The following is a 23,024-nucleotide window of genomic DNA, read 5'->3' on the forward strand; positions in this document are numbered from 1 at the left end:
TCAGCTCACTTGGGTGCTTGGAGCAGTGCGTGCTGCTGTTAGCAGGGCTTTTAGGCTTTTAATGAACTCAAAGTGTGTTTCAAGTGTGTAGCTCTGAAAACACTGAAAACAATCCAAAATTAAGTATACTCAAAAATGCCAGCATGCATATTTAGATTGCTTGGATTGTGACAAAGATGTTAATGGACACTGTGCATCACTGTTACTGTCCTGCAATGCATTGTTTGACAGAAATAGAGAAGCTACTAGGAGCTGCTTAATGTTGGAAATAGCTTTCAAAGTTGCAGCTCGGTGCAGTTTTTGTGCAAAGTGCATTGATTTCTCTTATACTAAAAGTCAGTATACTACTTGTTATTAACAAAGCACTGGGGCACGCATATGGTTTTGTGAGTAAACACTTCAAAGATGGCTTTTGAGTAAAGCAGCTCAGCACACAGCTGTGGGTTGGAGAGAAATGGTTCGAGACTCTGGAGGTGAGAGGCTTACATTCTCAGCCAACATTTAAGCCCAGTGATGATGATAATATGTCCCATGGGAATGTGTGGCTTCCTCCCTCACACTTAAAGCCCTTCAACTGTTGCTGCCATCACTCGCCATGTTTATGTAGCATCACAGTGAGCTGCTCAATATGAGCAGGATCTAGTTTTTACCACTGCAGAAACTGATTCCCTCTGACACCATTTCTTTTTGACCTTTAGTTGATATTTGTTTGGAGGGTTTTTTTTTTTCATGATCTAAACTCCTATGAAGTGTTATTTGCTCTTTAAGTGTATAAATCAGCTTACTGGCTTAAAAGCTTCAATTCAGCAGGATTTCTTGCTTATACTTCAGGCCATGATTTTTTTTTTTTTTCCTCTGCAACATCAATTCAGCGGTAATTAACACAAGTTTTCATTGTCCCTCCATGACATCGCTCAGAGGACAAATACAAACTTAATAGTTCCCCGTAGATCTGTAACAAACATATGTGAAGCTGTTTTTGGATTTTCGGAATGTGTTTGTCATGTTGTGTTTTGCCCCGAAAGAGCCACTCTCACTTCTCTTTCTTTTTTTCCTTCTCACTGACATTTATTTTTTTTTTTACACCCTCTGTGTATCTGTCTGTGTGTTTGCTTCATGCCGCTCCCACATGATGGTATATTTTATTGCTCAGGTCTAATTACTGTCTTCTCTCCTGCTCTTCCCTCCCTCTTGTCCTTTTTGATTTTCTGGACAAGCTACACGCTGCAGTCATAAATGTCTTTATTATTTAAAGATCTGTGGCCCAGCTGATTTTCCTTCCACCCCTTTTCGAAGTTAAGCAAGATCTTCAGTGATATTGTGGTTACTGTTAAAGCTGCTCTTATCAATATTTCTTATGTTAGCGATGGATGAAATGACTACATGTATGTGAAAGGTGTCACATGCAGTGAGAAACCCATAAAAAACTGATCCCTTGACTCAGCAGTCCCCTCAGCTCTATGGTGTGTTTTAGTGTCTTTCAGAGTAATGTTTTGGTTTTTCAACCCCCATTTTCTCTGTTTTGATTCAGTCTCACCAGTGCTGTTTCCAGAAAGCAGCAGGTAGCTGTTTTTAGAAAAATCTGTGATAATCCCACTGTCCACTGCCTGTTAGCACTAAACAACAGACAGACAAAGTCAGCAACTAAGAGGTGAAGGAATTCGAGGCTTTAGCAGCTAAAGGTCCACATATTTCCCTCAGGAGTTGGTGGAGTGGCAAACAGAACTAAAATGAAAGTGAATACTGGACTCATCAGGTGGACACAGGCACAACTCTAGATCAATGCTAGTGTTTCTAGTAGGTGTAAATGATGCAACCTGTAACGGGTCAGTGCTGGTCTGGGTTTTGTTACAGACATTCTATGTGAGTTAGGTAGCTTTAACTCCATGAGTTGGCTGAAAACGTCATTTTTAATATTCTCAGCTCACTGTTTTAAAATAAGAACCCTGTAAGATCCTTTAAGTGACTTAGCTGGACATGCTATCATTCAGAAAGGCTAAAAAAACAGATATCAGACATGCATCAGTGATGTTTTTATGCTTGTAGTTTTTTCCTAAATACTATTTTTGGAACTTCAAGGCTTCAGTGAGAATAACCTGTGAATATTCTATATGATAACACTCTTATTCTTGCACTCTCTTGTTATCAGTCACTGCTGTCAATGCACTTGTCCTCCACTAGTTGTGAATTACAGTATTGCGTCATAATAGAAAATACTGATTCAGATGTTGATCACGTCGCACTAGTGTGAGCCCTATAGTAAATAAAAGATGTGGGTTGTCTTAAATTTCAGATTATGTCTACAAAACCTCTGCTGCTGAATCCAAGTAAAGACAAAGTGATCTCTTGGAAGTGGCACAACAACATCAGAGCGACGACTGCTTGTATTTGCAACAAAGCCACAAAGAGTCAGCACCACACATAGGTGACACTGAAAAAAATTACTAACATTTGAAAAGAAATCTTGGCTCCAGCAACTGAGTCTCTGTACCAGACACTCTCCTGTTTAACATCTCCCCGGTGTCCTGTTCCTCAAACCTTTAATTTCATCTCGGGCCACTACTTTACACCTGTGCTTGTAAATGCTCAGTTGAAGGTCACAACCCGTCACAGGCCCGACAGGCTCCGCAGCCTTTGGATAAACATGGGGAGAGAATATCCCACTTGGCTACTCGCAGAGACAATGATGGAGTCAGACAGCGTGTATGTGGATCACTCTCGCAGACACAAACCCACACTGAGCTGGCAGGGTTATGGAGATAAGGTGCGCTTTATTTAGCAACGTCAACACGATGAAGTCCAAAATCGTGACGTCACTGTTGTCTCCACGAGCAAAGAGCAGTGGAGCACATGTGAAGTGGGTGTACAGTTTTTGCCAGAGCTTGTTTTTGTCTGTTAATACAACAGATCTAAAGCTTACAGATAAAAAACCCTAAAAAGTATTAAAAAGTTAAAAAATCTTGTACTTTGAGAGTTTTAAGCTGTAACTGTCAAACTTTGAGCTGTAAGAGTTGAACACGTTCATGTCGAATAAATTACCAAGCAAATTGACTGTAATGATGATAAGGGCTTAATGAGCGTCTGTTAACAATGTCTCCTTTAGCGACTTAACTTTGTCTTATATTTTTTTCTTTTTGCTTGGCTGCTTTCCATTTTTGTTTTGCTTTTTATGTTGGCAGACTCGGAAGCTTATGCTATTGTTGCATTCAGTCGCTCCGGCTAAGAGTGTCAGCTAAATGCCTGAAATGCAAAATGTAAATGCGGGGGGGAAGAATATTCACAGTCGACAGGGTTGTTACTCTTTTATGCTTATTTGGACAGTGTTCTAACTCGAAGACATTTCCTTGACATTCATTTGTATTTTGCTTGCATATCTCCTCGGAGCAGTATACTGTGCCTATGCATATGGAGAGCTCATCATCTTCGTCTTTGGGCGGGTTGTCGGAAATGCTGTCACTGTGCAGGCCTCGTTCTTCTTCTCTCACTGATTATTTTTGTGATAGTGTTTTTTGCGATGACTTTGTCTCATCCTGACTTTTTCTCTCTCTCTCTCTCTCTTTTTTCCGCCTCAGGATCTGAAGAAGGTGCTGTCTTTCCCCCCGTACCCTGTGGAGTTTTTGCACCCGGTCGTGTATGCCTGCACAGCGGTCATGTTGCTCTGCCTCTTCGCCTCCATCATCACCTACATAGTGCACCACAGGTAAGGAAAAAGCACCACCTCATTTCAGTCGAAGTATACATTTAAACTTTAAGCCCCTCCGACCTGTCGCGCCTTAATTTAAAATCCCAGCCATTAACTTGGTCTGTGGACGCTCAGGCAGAATCTTATGTAATCTCGTCATTTCTCGCCCTTTTTCCTTCATGGTTTACAGTTTGTTTTTGAGTCCTCTGTCACAGATCCCCGGCTGACGGTGGTGTGAGTCAGATGCTTTAGGCTGGCGTAAAGCACTGCAGCCTGTCTGACTAAGAGGATCTAAAACACATGCACAGATGTGTGTATTTGTGTGTGTGTGTGTGTGTGTGTGTGTGTGTGTTTCAGACAGTCATAGCAGAGATGTATGCTGCTAATGGATTTCAAAGGGGTACTTAGGCCACCTTTGTTCCTTTTATTCGTATGGAGATGAGGACAGAACACACCGTGTGGCTCTCGTGGTTTGACACTGTGGCATTCGTCTGCTCTTTTTAGCTTCATCTGCAGTGGATGCTGTTATTAAAGCGGGGGGTGGGGGGGTGGGGGGGCTGACTGGCTTATTATTTCAGCACGCCATTCATCATCTGTTGTTCTTGTAGAACATCAGTCACTTTATCATGTCCGTGGCATTAATATGGTATTATTGTAATAGCTCTTCATCCATTTTAATATAAAGGAAATGTCTCAAATGTCTAATTTTCAGAAAATATTGCTTCATTCTTAGAATCACACAGTTCGCTGATGTTTTGTCAGACAGAGATATTTGGTTTTATTTATGTTTGCCTGTCCTGACTGTGTCTGACGCACAAAATTTATGAAACCGTGTGAACGTGCTGCAGCATTTGCAGTTTGCATCCATCTGTGTCACCTGGGACAGAGACAGGGTGCGTCCTTCTGCAGTCAGACAGTGATGACAGCATCTGGGGCACCAAACAGCAGCATCACTTACTGTCATCTGGCACTGCAGTATTGACGGAAGAAAAAAAAAAGAAAACTGCCACACAAGCGGGAGCAATTTCACAATTACAGGAGATTGAAATTTTTGATTCGAGTGAAATGTCAACAAACCACATTGGATATTGTGCTGTTTTGTGCAGAATTAGTGGCCTATAAATCAAGTTGTTGGTCATTTTAAAATACGCAGTCGTGATTCAAAGGATTTGAAGATATATTGATAGGTATGAGGTGAAGAAACTAAAACCTTCAATCAGGGGTCTTCTTTTAAAACAAAATAGTAGCAATGCAACACTGCATTTATGGAAAAAAAACAAAAAACCATGCATATTCCTTTCTGTTTTAAATGAATCTTTATATGAACATCGTAGGTGCTAAACTACAGCTGGTGCAAAGCAACACGGTTACATGTGTTGACTTTTAGTTGATACATAACTGTTACATTCTGTAAATTAGCTGTGTTGATACATATTTTACAAGGCGTTAAACCATATTTAACAACGGAGGAACAAAGCATCTTACCCTGCACGCTATTTCAAGTTACACTGGAATCAGAAAAAAAAAAATCATTGTCCGCATGTATGATCATGCAAGTGTGTCTTCATTTCTGAATACTTGTTTGTCTGCTGAGTGAGTTACTTCAGCTGTTACGAATTACCATCTCATCACTGCTGATGAAACGAGAGCGACAATACCACTGCAGCTTGAGATGCTGACACACCTGTGAGCATGGCGCAGCGTAAAGAATTATAGAATCGCAAACCTGGAAAAGGCATTCACGTGCAACCGTAATCACATTTCTGTCCGAGTGCTTCAGCTAGCATATCCACTTTCTCAAAACCAGGGTAAGGGCCTATCCAGGTCTCTGAAACCAGGGTAAGGTGTTGGCTTAGGCGTAACTGAGATACTCTAAAATTGTAACCAGGATGTATTAACACACTCATTCATCAACAAAGTGCTTTTCAGAGCCCAAATGCATTAATTCCAGTCCAAACTAGAGTGAGAACAAGCCCATATTTAAAATATGAAGCCAGAGCTTTAGTGGTGTCTGTCACACACAGGGGAGGGTTAGAGGCTTTTTCTTTCAACGGCACTCACATTAACAAACTCCAACACCTCCTCGTCCCACACACTTCCCTCTAGGCGCTCCCCGGCGATAGAACACATCTTTGTTTAGTAACACTTGAGTTGTGTAGTATCACTCCAGCTGACTGACGGCATCCAAGCCGTGAAACGCCGGGACCGCGTGTTAAATGGGCAAAATGTGAGGGAGGCAGTTCAAGGATAGGCATGGTAGGTTGTGTATGTTTGAATTTGTCATTTTTTTCACTGCAGCTCACTTAAACACACACACATGCATAAATGTATGCAGCGCCTCTAGATACAATTTGGAATCATGGGTGCAGTGATGATGCATGGTGCATGAGCCTTGTAAAAGACTGTATCATGTCTTTGAACCCAAAATCCTTTGAACCCACAATTCCCGCAATTTGCATCAAAAGCATTCCCAGAGTTCTAACTCAGTCAAAATGACACACACTGATGTTATTTACATACTGATGGAATTAGAGGAACTTAGTCTTAGTCAACTGGTCAGGGGCTGGAAAAAGAAATGTATTCACTAAAGTATCGCAGTGCTTCTGACTCTATTCATCTATTTTTAATGTCTGAGTTGATACTTTAGCCCATGCTGAGATGGAAAGAAGTTACTGTTTTCGTGGTTGCATTCTAGGAGTAACATGACATCATATCCTCTTCAGGAAAAACAAAAGCTGAAGCAAAAAGGAACGTTCACATTTTAAATGTGTTTTTAAAAACACACAAATGCTGTCCTCCTTCTCCCTCCCCATTCATGCACGCACCTGTCCCAGCTCACGGTAGCTGGATGGAGCTAACGCTGAAGCACAGCCCCTCACACAGCCATTGCTTTTTTATTCATTTATTTATTTTTCCCCGTGCACTTCCCTGTTCACTGGTGTTAATGATACAGTGTGCTGCTCGGGAGCACTCAGCAGCACTGTCACGGAGAAACTTGCCAATTACTCCCTCCATTCAATGAAATAAACATTGAAAACACCATCCAGCAGTTCAGAGAAAGCAAAATGCTAGCTAAGCCATCTTATGGCAGTAGCTTGATAAGCAGGAAAAGTTCATGTTGGAGATTCAATTTACTTCACTCTATTGTATGTGAACATTTTACTAACACATCATCACTAAAATGATGTGCACTGTTTCTTGTAAATATGCCTCATGGTTTACAGTATCAGTGTAGGATCCTACATCCGTTCCATGGTCCAGTGTTAAAAGGATAAAGAAAAAGAAATGATGATATCAAATCCTGATACTTGTAGATACATTGCAATATTTTAAAACCCCTAAACATATCAAATTGGCACCCACATATGGTGATAGTATCAAATTAGAGAAAAGCATATCGTCCCAACCCCAAGGGGTCATCAATACCCATTGATGCATATTTCAAGCATAAATAGGATGTTTCTTATAACTTCTGCATCACATCATATATCTGAGCGACTTTTTCTTTTGTATCAAAAGTAATGCAGTTGATTGTTTTCTGTATAATATGCTTACAGGACCTGTTAACAGTAACTTTCCATGGTGCAAATGTAACTAAATGTGAAGACATCCTGCGCAGGCTGAAAAAAGATAGAGGCTCAGGACATGACAACATTACACTCGCTTTTTACATCAGCCAAAACATCTTGGTGGACAAATTTAGAATGACTTGTTATTGAGCCCATAAGAAAGAGAAAACAATACTGGATGGAATTGAGGATCCCTAGCCTATAATTAAAGGGAGCAAAAACAACACAGGGTTCATGTGGTTGATAATATCTACTACTATTTGTGCTGCCTGGTTATGTTTGATGAAAAGTAGTGGACACAAGAATCCAAAGAGAAACGACAGTAAGCACTGTCATGTAGAGCTTTGTGATTTCTCAGTTAATTTATAATTTAATGGCTTTTAGAGGAATAATCACAATGTGATCTGATGGCAACAAATGCCAGACACATGATGTTAGCAGCTTGCTAAAGAACATAGCGGAGCAGTTACACATACATATCACATGTATTGGTATTGGGATATCTTTTAACATAGGCTTATTGATAGCCCAGGTTGCTCCCCTGTATCCTTCACAATTAGAACGAAAACCACTTCCATTTCTCCATTTAACAGCACTGTAACTGATGGTTTATGGGACTTATTAGCATGTTTGGAACGTGTCTTCCTCCAATGAAATGGCTTGGCTGAGGCTACCCATTGTATAATGTGTCATACCATACCGTCCATCGCTTTATTGTCCCCTACATTTGGTTTAGCAGTGGGTGTAGGGTGACAGAGCAGATGCAGTGAGAGGACAGTTTTATCCCCCCCCCCCAACCTTCCCTTTCCTCTGGGAGATGGGGATGTGGAGGGTTGCCAGGTTAATGTACTTGACCCAATGAAAGCCCTAAGCAGAGCCTATGAAAACCCCCTTCCAGGGAGGCCAGCGGCCGGCCTGATTTATGGCCTCATTGCTGGATGGAGTTCAGTTTTTGGACCACGGCAGAGGCATCGACAACAGCAGCTTTAACTCTCCCTCCCCTTGCACAGAGCAGTGAAGCCCGGCCCCAGACACGCCTCACAGCTCACTGCTGAGCCACTGCTTCATCTACAGTTGGCTCACGTGCAGCCGGGGCTCCGCTCCTCCATTTTGGGGAGTGGAGATTTCCAGCACAGTGTTATATAATTTCAAATGGTGACAGTGACGGTATGGATGAAAAGGAGGGAGCTGACACAGGAAAGTAATTAAAAGAACCAATGGTCTGTTACTTTACACAGTACAACAAATGTGTTAGTATATTGTCTGGCCTATTTAGTCTATTCTCTAACAGCTAGATGGAAACGGTAATGTAGGTTAAGTGCCCTGCCCAAGGCTGTGTACCCCCCCTGGCTGATGCCATATTTCACAAAGTGAGTATGAGTGCATAGTTTTACATTGTGAAAACTTCAATTGGCCCAGCCAACTGGAAGCAATCTCTTTTTATTTCATCATCAAACCAGCCTGATTCCTATTTGTGTGCACATACCACTGCATGTACTGTATGTGTGAACGTGTGTGAAGGAGCTGGAGCAGGAAGGCTGTACCCTGAATAACACACCGAGTTCCTACTAAGACTCTATGAATAGCCCTTTGGTTGAAGTCCATCGTTCTTAAATAAAGATTATACAATTTCTTGGAATAGCTACCATTTTGCCAACTGAGGATTTAAGTTATTCTCAACCCTTTGATAGTGCAGTATTTATCGCTGTGTACATGCAGGGTTTGGCCTTTTGAAAAGGTGCATATATTAAAACTGAAGCTTTTCATTATTTTTATTTTTTTTCTCATCACGTTCTCATCATTATCTGAAGATTTTAAACAGCTTTCCTGTAAACAATATTCTTCTGAAAGTTCAAAATGAACTTGGAGGCGGTGTGCTTCTGTCACTGAATGGCATGGATCTTTGAACGTTTGTGTTGTTTTTTGCTTTTTCATAAAGGAAATCTTATGAAGAAACCATTTGTTGTACAGTAGTGCCGTCCGTGCGGAGATTAAAAAAGAAAGACAGCAATGTGGTTTGGCGCAGTTCTTTGTAGTAAATGATCAGATAGTATAAATGAAAAAATACAGTTTACGATACAGTTTTTTCTTGACTACTGCATGAATTTTTCATGTAGTCTCGATTTTCAATTTCATTCTCTAAAATGTTTTTTTTTGATTAAAGTGAGTTTGAAATGGAGGCCAAATTTAAAAAAGAGTCAGCTGAAAATCGTTAGTCTGCGTGATTTTACATTGTTTCTTCTCAAGGTTGACATGTGGGCAGAGCTGCCAGCCTTCACCAGGGCCACAGACTCAAGGACATAAGTCTAATTTTATGTGTGTTCCCGGATCGTTACTGGTTCTATTGTGCTTCAGGGTGTTCTTCAAGGTTTCCACTGTTCGACAATGTAATTGTTGTGATGCACTTCGTTGTGAAGAGTGAATGCAGTTAGAACATGAGTGATGCTGTGCGCGCGATTAATGACCGACATGAGCATGACCTAGTTCTTCCCTTTGACATGTGCAAGTGTCTTCAGTCAGACTTAAAACCCCATGTTACTATTTATAATCATAATGGAGCCTGCAAAAATGATATTATACTACTTGCTGACAACCATAAAAAGAAAATTTTCCCCTACAGTTTCAAAACATAGCTCTGCTGAATGATTTGCATATGAAAAATGTGTTGATGAATAGAATAATGTTGATTCAGCTTGTGAATGCTTACTGCAAATTATTCCTTGACTTTTTAAAGTTGAGCCACGGTTAATCTTTTCATTGTATTTTAAAAGTGGTGAAAAATGTACTCAGCACATGTATTGGCAGTGGAGTATGTAATGGCTTGTTTGCACTACTCAAACTCTATGAGCAGCGTTCCCCGGGGCTCCCCTGTGGTTGTTAATCTATATGGCAGTAGCAAGGTAAAAGAAAAGGTGGGTTTATGCAGACCTTGTAGAAGACTGGCTTAAATCAAATTTGAAGCGACTGATAGGCAGTGCACCTTGAAACCTGAATCTCAATGAGATTTTTACTTTATGAGAAATCACAAAACACTGTTGGGTATGATGTGTATCTGCTAATTTGTTTGATTCTTGGTCTTTTTTGGCAGCGCAATCCGCATCAGTCGGAAGGGATGGCATATGCTTCTCAACTTCTGTTTCCACACGGCTCTGACCTTTGCTGTGTTTGCCGGCGGCATCAATCGAATCAAATACCCCATCATCTGTCAAGCAGTAAGTGCATTCCCTTTTCATTCATCCCACTCTCCAAGCATTTCATGAAAATGATTATGAATGTCTCTTCAGGTGTTGGCAACAAGGGTCCTAAAAGTGAAGTATGTGGACTCGTTGTGGCCCAGCTTTATGTGCTTTTCATGCAACAGCTGATTGTGTGGTGTGGTCACGCTTTTTAGTAACCGGCTGGCACAATGACCACTGATGATTCAGGCTTTCCCATCATGCCCTCACTCTCTGCCTCTCTCTTGTCTATCTGTGTCCAGTCTTGTTGCCAAGGGTTAGTCGTGACCGTCGTAACTTTAATTTAATGTCATTCTGTGGACATTTTGTAAAGAAGCACTGTATAGTTATTAGAAGTCATACAGATATTTCTCTCCATGGTAGTTTAACCGTACAGTCATCATATAACTGTTTATTAAATGACAGTATCACAGGTACATCATCCTCACTAAATGTTAGTATTGTCATAGGAAGCACGTTAGTATTTACAGCCTCCAAGAGCCATTAGTGTGGCTAATAACTCTTAGTCTTGTTAATCTTATTTAGCATATTCATTCTGTTGCCTTTCAATTTGCTGATGATTAGCTTTACTATCACTTCCATCAAGCTTGGGGTGCCCATATTTGCACAGATGACACCCAGCTTGAAACCAGGGCTGTCCCAGACAAACCAGCATGCCTCGTCACTTCTTCTCTCTGCCTACATAAATCTATATTTGTATGAGTGCAGCTTGTAAAGGAGTTCTTTCTGCATGCTTTCAGCTGTTTCGTACATAATGATTAATGGTTGATTCTATGTTTGCAAACTATAAAAAGACAAAGGAGAAAAAAAAGTTGTTCTCCAAAGTCTCTTTGGATCATCAGAATTTTACATTAGTACAGTACATTACCATCTGTTACTGCCTAAGAGGATGGAAAAAGGAACGCCGTCCTCTTCCTGCGATGCAGTTGGACTTTATGACCCTGTTCAGTCAATGTGTGGCCACAGTGGTGGTGCTTCAATCTTTGCCCACAGTTATGAATGAGTGATGCAGGACTTGTGGAGGGACATTGAGATTTGGGATGTCAGGACAGATTCAGAAACAGGTCGGGGAAATGGCTTTCTGCCTGCTGGCACTTCACTATTTTTACATTGTTATATCAGAACAATGGAGGCGTAGCAAGGAAGAAGACATTATAATGTATATAGTAAATACAGAATGTTGTAAAGTAACTGGAAAATATTCTGGTTATATTGGCCATAATTGGATTGTATTGTTAACAGTACGGCCAAAGCATTTTGAAATGACCGAATAGAGATGGTACATATGTTTGAGGAAGTGGAAATCTTGGCCGAGATCAGAGTCGGTGTCAAAAAGAGAGAAATAAGCGAGAATAAGTAATGTGTTTCTTTTTGTACTTTTTCACGTGGTTGGAAAGCCACATGGTCCTGGTGGATTTTCTCTCCAGCTGATTGATAGCTGGACCTGTTCAGGATGTGAGCATGAAACATCAGCTGGAGGAGAGCATCCTCTACTGTCAGCTCTCTTTAGTGAGGGGGCTCTACTGTATGAAGCTGTTAAGAGATTGATGTAAACTGTTTTTTTTTGTTTTTTTTACTTTTCACGCACCGTTTCAACTGCCTCCACTCACTTCCTGTTTTCTATCAATGGGCTTCATTCATGCCCTATACTGTGAGCTGATGGGACGCCGCTGCCTCTTGTGCTGTCACAACCGCTTCAGGTGGCCCCATATTCTCCATGCTAAAATGCAGAGTGTCGTATTTTATGCCAGCTACCTTTGCCTGAGCTGCCTAGCAGGAGGCTCAGTGACAGGGAAGTCTGTGCAAAGTCACCACACGCATCATAGCTGTCAAGTCTTCCTCCACAACTTTAAATGACACAAAACGGCTGGGGTTTGTCATAAAACACAGCTTTCCTTACTCACCTGCCCCCCTCCTGGTTAACTTCGCATTAATATCTTTATAATTATGCAGTAATTATGCACTAAATATCCTATGGTGTAAATATTTATTTCATTTCATCACAATCCATATATTTATATCTATATTTATATTTATATTTATATTTATATTTATATTTATATTTGCTATTTTTTGTCTTTTCTATTGCTGTGTTTCTTTCACTGTCCCTGTTTATATTGTTGCTGCTGTAACAAGAAAATTTCCCCCTATGGGGGATAAAATAAAGAAGTCTAAAATAAAGAAGTCTAAGTAACAACTCTATGCCTCGCTCTGCTGATAGTCATCGTGAGGATGGAGTTCATGCTCTGAACTCTCTCCACCATTGCAAGATTAAAAGATACTCACACCAATATGCAGTATTGACTCTGCAATGATGTCTTAAATCATTACCATTTTCTGATGAGGCATAGTATGCTTTGGGTTAATAAGTTGTAGCTAGAGCCGTACCAATAAATTGCCAATCCTACATTAATGGTCAATATGATTTTATCACAGATATATTGGTCTTGCCATAGATGTAGGCCAATAAGTAACAAGAAGTTGAAACGCAAAAATGTCAAAAAAAATATGTTTAAAGTTTTTTAAAAAGCAATGTCATGTTAACATAATGTACACCAGAGAATACATAAACACTTTTACTTTCCAACTGCTACACACCCTGCGAAGTACAAATCTTGTTTACTTACTTGCTTTTTAATCAAAAATTGCATGTTTATGTATAAACATGAATATTAGCCAATAAAAGAAAAAACAGATGAAAACACTAGATGTGGTACAATGAGCACATGAAACAAATAGAAATGCAAAATTCCTGTGCTTTTTGCACTGGTTTAATTACACCTGAGTTTAGAATTAGTGCCACCAGCTCTTGATCTTGATACTCTTGATTTTTCTTGAAATTTGTTAAAAATTGGCTCTACATCTGGACTGAGTCTTTAGCTCCTGAATGTAATATGTGGGCATGATGTAGTGGATGTAGTCGCTCACGTTGTTAGATCAATAGGCAAAATGTGAAGAAGACACATTCTTTGGAAATCTAAACAGCGTTGCTGACAGCTGACATCAAGCACACTCCTCTGATCCATGAAACTGCTTTACTAGTTAGTTCGACTCACAAACTAACAAATGAATGTCTGTTTTAGTCACCCCAAATCACATTTGAGCAGAAAAATGTATGTGTCTGTCGCTGAGAAAAATATTTGAATGTTTTTATGGGAGAAAAGAGAGAAATGTTGGTTTAAAATACTCGCTAGCTTTGACATATATTTGTCAACTAAGGTTAGCACTGGGACACAGATTAAGACTAATCAGGAAGTAAGTCATTAATAAAGGGTGAGCTGGGGCCAGTGGAAACAATCTATGACCACAATTTTGACATATCATCACTTTTTTAAACTGACATGGTGAACTGTTGCTCATTTACACACCCAGAAGTTACAGAGAAACATCATTCATCTGAAGTCATGTTTCTGAACAGCTAATGAATGTCTAATATTTGTTCTCCTAGTTGCTCTGTTTTTGGTCTCCACCAACTCCTGAGTTATTAACTGTCTCTTTAACTGCTAAATGCTCCACTGCGTTCACGAGCTAGCTAGTTGCTAACTGTGTCTGTCTGCTGTTTGTAGTGTAGTAGAGTAGCTGCTGTGGCCAGAAGCGACTGTAGAGAGCTGAGCACATGCAGTGAAGCTCACTATAAAGCTCTGTAAAGCTGAGGGGAGCTGCAGGACTTCTGTGGGTTCATCACTACAAGCGACCCATAGCGCATTGTGACAGTCTTTTCACATTTCTATTTGATACTTCAGAAAGTAAGTCATTCATAAAGGGTGAGTTTTTCACAAGTCAGTAAGTCCTTGTTAAATTATTCCCAATCTAGAATAATCCATCAATGGCAGTTTTAAATTTTAATCATTTGTTAATCAGTGGGTTTTGGTCTGAAGTAAATGATTTTTTTAAAGTCCTGATGAATTGAAGATCGAAGAAAAACCACAATTGAAACATGGGTTGTGCAAAGACAACTTTAAGTTCAAGTTTATTTGCTTTCTTTGCTATGACACATTAATAATATGAACAAAAGATAAATCCATTAGCTACAACTTATAAACATTCATGGCTTGTAGATCTTATTAGAAAATGCGCCTGAAGTCTGCTCACGTAGCACGCCTCCTGTCCAGCAGTGTCAGTGCAGGTGTTGTTGACAAAGCCATCTAACTAAGTTGGCCGTGCTCTTGCTCTTTAATTTATTTAGCAGTCATTCATTTATCTAATTTTATCCCGGGGCCGTTGAATGTTTCTTGCTGCTCCTCCTTTACCCAATCACTGCTAACAGGACAACCCTCTGCAGATTTGGGCAGGAGCCCAGAATGTGTGCTGTTCCGCTGGGATCGAGGCAGGCCCCACCAGACACAATTTGGGATAATTACAGGACTGCTTGAGGAGATGTGTGATCACACAACGCACACAGACACATACACACATTCAAATGCACACACTCGTACACGCAGTGCCTGCTGAGCTCTCTGTACTCATACCACCTCCCCTCTATACACACACACACACACACACATCACCCCCCTCCCTCCCTCGCCCGCCCTCCCAGGGGGACACATAAGTACACGCTCTCCCTCCGACAGAAGGAACTTCAAGGAGCTCTGAAACTAGCTTTGGCAGCTCTCGCAGCTCTTCAAGCATGCACTCCCTACCCAGCCCTCCGCCCCTCATACTCCTCCCTAACCATCTCCACCTGCATCCTATACTTGTCTTCCTGCTCTTCTCTATGCCACCCTTCAATCCTGCACCGCCCACCGTGGCACTGTCGCTATGCAGCACCCACTGTCTTTACATCCTTCAAAGTCATCTCTGATCTCTATTTCTATCTTTTCTCACAACACGGCTTGTTTTGTCCGTATTAAGCAGCAGAGCAACATACAGTAAGTCTTTTGTGTTTTGTCTTGCCTCATCTAACCTTTAGACCATCAAAATTTGGATCAGACATCTCAGTTGATTGGTCATTGAGTGTGACTGGCATTAAATAACCTATTAATTTAGCAAAGAACTTGGCTAAGGACGTGACCTAGATCTGAGGTTATATCCAACTGTCAGCTCAAAGATGCTTTACAGAGGATTTTCTCATTAGTGTGCCACTGTGAAATTAGTTGTGACTGCAATCGCTTGCAAAAGGAAGAAAAAGACTCTAGATATTACAGTATATGCAGTGATTTTCTCCATGTTTCCATTGGGTCCAATTTAAGTGTTCCTGAGCTCATTTTCCTACATGTAAAAGGCTTCCGGTAGACTGGTTACTTATGCATCAAAAACAGTAGGGAGCCAATATAATGAATGTGCCCCATAGACGACAGCTTGGAGGGACTTGAATGTAGCACTGTTAGCATACGCTAAAATTGTTAAACAATCCATCTGACAGTGCCGTCTTCACATAGAAAGCTGCCATTCTCAGTAAAGTGTATCCAGAAAATGATCGCTGCAAGGGAGGAAAGTCGGCTACACACGTCATGTGAATAACAGGTTAGAATTTGATTCCTTTTGAATGACTGAAGGGTTGAGTGAGTTACTCACTGTTTAAATAGCAACTTCTTAAGTCAAGAACAAACAATCACAGGGACAGTTTTGTCCTTCAGGCAATTAGGCTGTTCGATTTACACTTTTACCCACAGCCTCCCTATGCTTATCTGCATTGCTCTGTTTTGTACTGTTTAACTGTCTGCCTCCACCACTGTGGGTAAAGGTTTTGTTCTGGTGTACACTGTCCTCTTATTTACTGTTGCAGGGTAGCGACATTCTCTCTGTACACTACTGTAGGCTTTTATTGCTACTCTGTGCTGCTTTGTGATACCGGGTTACTATTTCACACTCTATCTTGTACTTTCTTCTCATTAAATTGTCACAGAACATCTCATATTATGTATTGTTCTCTAATGTGCATCTGATATGTAAGCATTGGATCCCAACTTACAGGATATTGGAACTGACTGAATTTAGAGAACAAACAGCACAATGTAAAACTGGTTTAACTGAGATACACTGAAAGGAGACTTCTTAATAGCTCGTAGTGAAACAATGATAACATTTATTCTGCCATTAAACGCCTTTGTCTCGTTCTTGATATATTTTGGTCATAACTTTCAAGGAACAAATACACAAATGTCAATCATACAGTTTCCAGTTTATTTGATACTAAAACTAATGCAGTCTAATATAACAGCCCTGCAAATATGACATGACATGTCTGATATTTACAGCTTGAAATCCTGCAGTGTGAAAGGAACAACAATGGAATATTTAGCAGAAACCCTCAGAAGCCAATGAAAGCGAGCTCACCGGGAAGTGTCACCAGCTGCATTTTGTGCACTTGTGTTGAACAGAAAAACAACAAAATGTAAAAAGCCACGCTGGTTCCGTCCTCTCAGCCATGACAATCAGTCTTCGTACTCGCCACTTTGAAGTCGTTTGGCATTAACAAGCATGTGTCTTGTGTCTTAGGTGACTCGTCTGGTGTGTGCGTTCTTGCGATTCAAATATCAAAAATCTGTCATTGTGTCCGGGGTCACCTGCGGTATTTAAACGATTAAAAATCCTCTAGTGTGCATCAGGCGTCAGGCAGCATCATCTGCTCTGAGGCTCGACTTATTTGAGACGTGAATGTCGCTGATTAGTTGAGAATTGAAGGTGAAAAGATGAGACTGACATGGTGACCCATAAAGCGCAGCATCACCCAACGCGCACCTTCAGTGGCAGCTGCTGTCACCAGAATGAAATAAAGAAAAGCTCTAAATTCAGATGAGAGAAATTAGCCTTTCATTACAATAATAATTAGTCTACAGAATGCACGAGAAGCTCAGTAGTTTCCCCTCTTCACATGCAGCATATCACCTATTATCCTGCAGCAGCTGTGCAAATGATTTATTTATGTGCTCGAGCTCCTTTTCATTTTTGTTAAATATTTAAGAATGTAATTAATATGTGTTCATGCGTCTGTTGTATTGATTATTAGAAATAAGCTATGTTTATGCCACCCACCTAGTTTCAAACTGAGACACCGGAGCAGGCGACTGCGTATGTGAGGAATTTGTGGCATAAATATCTAATATGTTTTTTGTATAAATGCTCCTCGAGGCTTGTTGCTAAATGATCTTCACTGCTGGAAAAAAAAAAAAAAAAAAAAACGTTTGAAATGACAGTAATTTCCCTGCCACGGTTTACCTGAATGCTTCATGCATTTTGCAAACACAACCAGGATACAGCTCTTCATAATCCTTGGTTGGACCGTTTTAGTTGAGTTGAATAGAGCACAATATCTCTGTGTGCACTCAACTAATTATGATCTGAGTATTTGTGTGGGATTTAAGGCTGTAAACACTGTGTATTGATGCTGCGGAAAGACACAGTGTCACCAAATGCCAACTTAAGCCCCCTGTTTCTCTTCATTTTGTTTCAGTGACCTCGCACGCCTGCAGAATTAACAGAATTATTGTTTGGCTGTCACAGTGTCATGAGTCTCCATCAAAGTACTTTTTTATGGGTGTGCTATTTCATTTCTTTATGCATCATTGACAACCATCTTAAGTGATGAAAGGGGGGAGTGTGAGGTGACAGGAGCTGTGGCTTTTTAATGGCGACACATTGATCAGGCTTTCTGGGGTGCTTTCCAGCTCCTGTTACGTTAACTGTGTGATCATTGTGCTGCTCACTGATCCGATCACTTACTGAAATTATGTTTTTATCCAGATTTTCCCCCGAACAAAGGCACATCAGGTGAAAGCACACAGCAGCTATGAAGAGTAAAATATCAAAATGGAACTGTCCTAATTCAAAACAACTAAAGAAAAATGATTCATTTGACTGCTTTCCCATTTGCTGTCCCAGCGGATGATGTGGTTTTGGCTTTGGCATCATTATTTGGTTGCTCTAGCCTGAGATTAGTCGTGCTCGTCATGGGATTGCGGACTTTGTGCTCTCACGCTGGGATTTTGTAACAGGTAAAGCGAGGGGGGGCGTCTCATTGTTAATCAAGCTGTGATTTTCATACCGCAGACAACAAGACAACATTCAGGCCCATCAAAACCAAACATGTCAGCTGATGACTTGAGGCCGCTTGCTGGTAAATGGCCAGCTTCTTCTGCACAGGCACAAATCTGACCCGTCACTGTCACAGTGACTTAGAAAGGCACTTTTTTTCAACCAGGGAGATAATTGCATTGTTGCAAGTTGCCTCTGAGGGCTCGTGGTGAATGAGGATGTCCAAAACCTGATTCAAAGTCAATCTAAATTCTAAAAGAGAACTCATAAAGGTCTGTTTTTTTATACCTAGACTCCCCGTATTGTGACTGACTCTTTTTGCTGTGAGCCATGTCTGCTTCATTTTATATTTCAAAATAATATATTGGTACTAGACACTGTCGAGATTGGATCTGCCAAAAATCTTTGTTATATCGGACTTATGAAATGTGGCACTGACTCTCTTTTGGGGATCTTTGACTTCATCCTCACTTCGAAGTGCGTGCAGGAAATAATCAGCTGTATCTGTTTACACTGAACAGGTGACACCAGTTGATACATGAAAGCTGTTCTTGTACACGCCTCAGAAATGTATTTACATCCTGAGAAATTGTATTAAGCAGGTTGATAACATATTCCTTCTGTATATGCTTGACAATTACCTGTGTGATCTGTATTAGGTATTTTGAACTACTGTCAGACGGACAACACGTCTGTGTTGCTTTATTTATGCTGACTAATGCAATTCAGCTTCCTAGAGGTGAGCTGTTGTTTGTTTGATCAGGAAGTTGAAACTGTAAGATAATGTGGTGGAGACATTAATCAGCCAGTTATGATGAATATGTGCCCCCATACCTTCACCAGCTCCCTACACTCCCCTTATTTCCATATTACAAACACGCTTCCTTTCTGTCTGGTCTTGGCACTAATGAACCGCTGAAGTGTGCAGACTCCGCAGCAGTGATTGACTTCCCGCCCGCTCTCTGCTCTCTATAACCAGCTCAAGGACACTTCCAATTAGCATCTGGACTGTGGTACACTAGCCTCAGTCCCTAGGCCTATCAGGCTGGAGAGAAACCATTTGATTGGGTACCTTAGGTTGTCAGCACATCATGAACAGACTGACTGGGTGGAGAAAAGACTCGGCTCATTTTAATTTTCTCCCCCCGTTCTCCTTTTGTCTCTGTCTCTCTCTCTCTCTCTCTCTCTCTCTCTCTCTTTTGTAACCCTCATCTCTTTCTATGAGCTGGCAAAGCCTTTAAACAAGTTAGATCAGTTCCCCTACTCACACATAGCTCATGAATATTAAAACGAGGACGAGTGGAGATATGTATACAGTGCGTTTTGGAAAACAATCACGCGCTGATAGCTGTCAACGTGACTATCATTTATATTCAGATTTATTATTCACAGTGCGCACCTCGTGTCCTCTAACTCAACTGATAAGGAGCTGCTCAGCATCCAAAGGTATAACCTCACCATAATGCTCTTATCCCAAACAACCTTGATGATTCAATAGCACTTTTTGAACCTGTCTTTCCGTTCTTGTATTACTGTCTTTTAGTGAAGGATAAGACAAAGCAGTCAGGTCTTGAAGGAAAAACGTCCGTGGGTACACCCTTGGAGTGACATTGATGATATTTTTGAGAGAGGAGTGACAGCTCTTCCCGAAAAAAACATCTTTTCTTTGAGTTACAGGAACATAATCAAGTCTGGCATTGTTTTCGTCAGAGAGACATGCCGTACGGTATGTAGAAGCACAAGTTTAGGCAAGTCAAACAAATAACTCGATGCACCCTCTTTCGCCCTATATCAGGTCGGGGTCGTGCTGCACTACTCGTCCCTGTCGACCATGCTGTGGCTCGGTGTGACGGCCAGAAACATTTACAAACAGGTGACAAAGAAGCCTCCGCAGAGCCAAGATGGTGACCCGCCTCCGCCTCCCAAACAGCCCCTGTTGAGGTAAGCACAAATGTCCTCTCAACCCCGACTACCTCTTGATGGAAAAGTACATAACCAGCTCTGTGTGTGTGTTTGTGTGTGTGTGTGTGTGTGTGTGTGTGTGTGTGTTTGTGTGTGTGGGACCGGCGTTTCTTTCTTACAGTGTTATTGCTGCATTTTTGTATGTGTATCCTCGAAGCCAAGGGCTGGTTCACTGCACAATTATTTGCTTTCTCATTTCATTTTTTTTTTTGTCGGTGCATGACCTGACTGACTCTGAGATGTACTGTAAGAAAGTCGCAGGCTTGTATTTACTACTTTAAAGTTAAAAAAAAAAAAAGCACTGATACAACAATGATAATATCAGGTTGTCAATGCATAAGCGGCTTTTAACTGATGTTGCTGTGCAAGTTGGAGATACTACATTATATACAGTTAGGTGGCGCAGTCCAGTGTGTCACAGCCCAGGATGAATGTAGGAGGCCGTGGAGTGATTGATGGGGGTAGGAAAGAAGAAAAATGCTCTACAACACAAATTCAGACTTTGGTTTAAATCTTTGCCTTTTCTGTGAAATATTGCCAGGTTTCACCTTCTCAGTCCATCAAAAGTTATTAAAACGAGACCATCAAAGAAAGATTAAAGGGGAAATCAATCTTTGGTGGAACCGCTAATAACTCAGATCTGAAACATGACAAGTGGCCTCAACTAGACGTTTCTTTTTTGTGCCGGGTCACAAGCCGAGCAGATTTGTCTAGTTGTGTGTGGGCTTTGTGAACTATTTGCTCCTCCTCTCGCCCACGTGTGCAGAGGAGTGTGTGCCATCTATCTGAGCGCATGCATACTTGTGTCTCTGTTAATTTATGCTAGTTTCTGTATTTTTTTTCTCAGGTGTTTGCTGGCTCATGTTTCCTTTAGAGGACAACAATAGCTTTACACAGATGAGTTATTGCATCGTTTATCTGCAGAGACATCCACAGCTAGTTTGCATTCTTCTGAGCCTCTGGCTTAGTTCACCCTGTAGTGACATATCTGTCAGGTCTTCCTATTTATACCGCTTGGCTCTCCTTGTGGATTTCTCCCACATTTGTTCACGTTAAGCAATTAGATTTTTAATCTGCGTCACTGTCTGCCACGAGGGAAGAAGTTTACATTTTAAACAGTAATGACTCATTTAATGTGAAAATTACGCTGATGAACGCCGGAGATTAGAGTCGAGTGAATTCCTTTGAATGACGCAAATTTCTGCATTGAGGCCTTTTTAGCTCAGACTGGCCTGTTAGAGGTGACGTTCAGGGTGCAAATTGCTGCTCCGCAACGATACGTCTGGCAGAGGGGTTGTATGAGAGTGACGAGCATCTGTCCTATGTCTCTACATAGCATTTCTGATGCCAGTTAACCTTATATGAATACCTGCAGTACTAATGTCACTCATCAGTAGCACTCAGTAGAGCTGCTTTCTCTCTGAGCCTGTCTGCTCATCCCGATTTGTAGGGATTCTCATGAGGTTAAAATACCGTTGAACTGAAGCAGTTTAAACCCGGCCTATGCAGATCGGGGGAACTATAGAGGACTGACTAGCAGCTGTTTTAATCTCATTACCATGAGCATTGCCATCACCATTACCTGTGGCTTTTAAAAGCCCCATATTCTGCTCATTTTAAAGTGTATTTGGAGGTCCTAGTAGAACTGGTTTACATGGTTTCATGCTCTAAAACACTATTTTTCCCATAAATGACGTGGCTGCTGCAGTTGTTTTCAGCCTCTGTCTGAACGCTCCAATCTGCTGCTTTGCTTTTGCCGTCATCATCTTCGTGCTGCTGGGAGCTGATGCTAGTGAGGAGAGGAGAATTCAGGAGGTTTTCACACACATTCACTGAAAGATGGAGCAGGAGAAAGAGAGAGACGATGGTGTTTTCTCAGAGTTTGGTGGGCTCTAGACACACTGGGGACACATATCAACGTTGAAAACACATTGAAAAGTACATTTTGCACAATATGGGAGCTTTAACATTCTAGTTCAGTGATTCCCAATCAGGTGAATGTACTTACACTTATAGCAATTCTAAGAAAACAAAAATGATAAGGTTCAAAAAACATATTCACATGTTTCTGTTTAGGAGGAAAATCAATGTCTAAACCGGACAACTCTTTGGTGTGCTGCTGATGTTAGGTGAATTTATTTATTTATTTATTTATAGCCTCGTCTCACCAACCTGACTCAGCTGTAACACCTTAAGGCTAAGAGATTTCATGAAAACTAGTTAGCGAGCAGAGAAGTCAAAATAATAGCCAATGGATAAACAGTTTTTAAAAAATATCCACAATGTTAGTGTTACTTAGCATCCACTTTAAAATCCTGTGGAACGAAAACATTTGGAAGGTGCCAGGTGGTGTTGATGAGGGGGTACATGGGCTGATCTGATAGGGGTGTGAGGGTGCATCAGACACAAAAGGTTAGCAACCACTGCCTCGCCTGACAATGATGTATGTTTTGTAGCTTTGAAATATTAAACCTCAGATTCTGCAGTTTTCCCACAGGTATAGATACACATCCTTGCAGGCATTTGTTAGAAGAGAGTGTCTGGAATAGATGAACTGGGTGTGTAGTAAATGTTTTGGCTCAGTTATTCTGTTTGAGGCTT

The 23,024-nt window shown here is 41.0% G+C and overlaps 1 protein-coding gene across 1 annotated transcript in view; it reads left to right on the forward strand.

The window, feature by feature from the left end:
- Positions 1–23,024, forward strand: part of LOC139210718 (adhesion G protein-coupled receptor A3) — a 136,966-nt gene that overhangs the window by 107,149 nt on the left and 6,793 nt on the right. Inside the window, exons 15-17 of the mRNA XM_070840850.1 lie at positions 3,573–3,700; positions 10,340–10,463; positions 20,257–20,402. Of these exons, the coding sequence (XP_070696951.1) occupies positions 3,573–3,700; positions 10,340–10,463; positions 20,257–20,402 (398 nt within the window). The remainder of the gene's footprint in view (positions 1–3,572; positions 3,701–10,339; positions 10,464–20,256; positions 20,403–23,024) is intronic.

The sequence above is a fragment of the Pempheris klunzingeri genome, chromosome 12 (genome assembly GCF_042242105.1).
Source record: "Pempheris klunzingeri isolate RE-2024b chromosome 12, fPemKlu1.hap1, whole genome shotgun sequence".
Lineage (NCBI taxonomy): Eukaryota > Metazoa > Chordata > Actinopteri > Acropomatiformes > Pempheridae > Pempheris > Pempheris klunzingeri.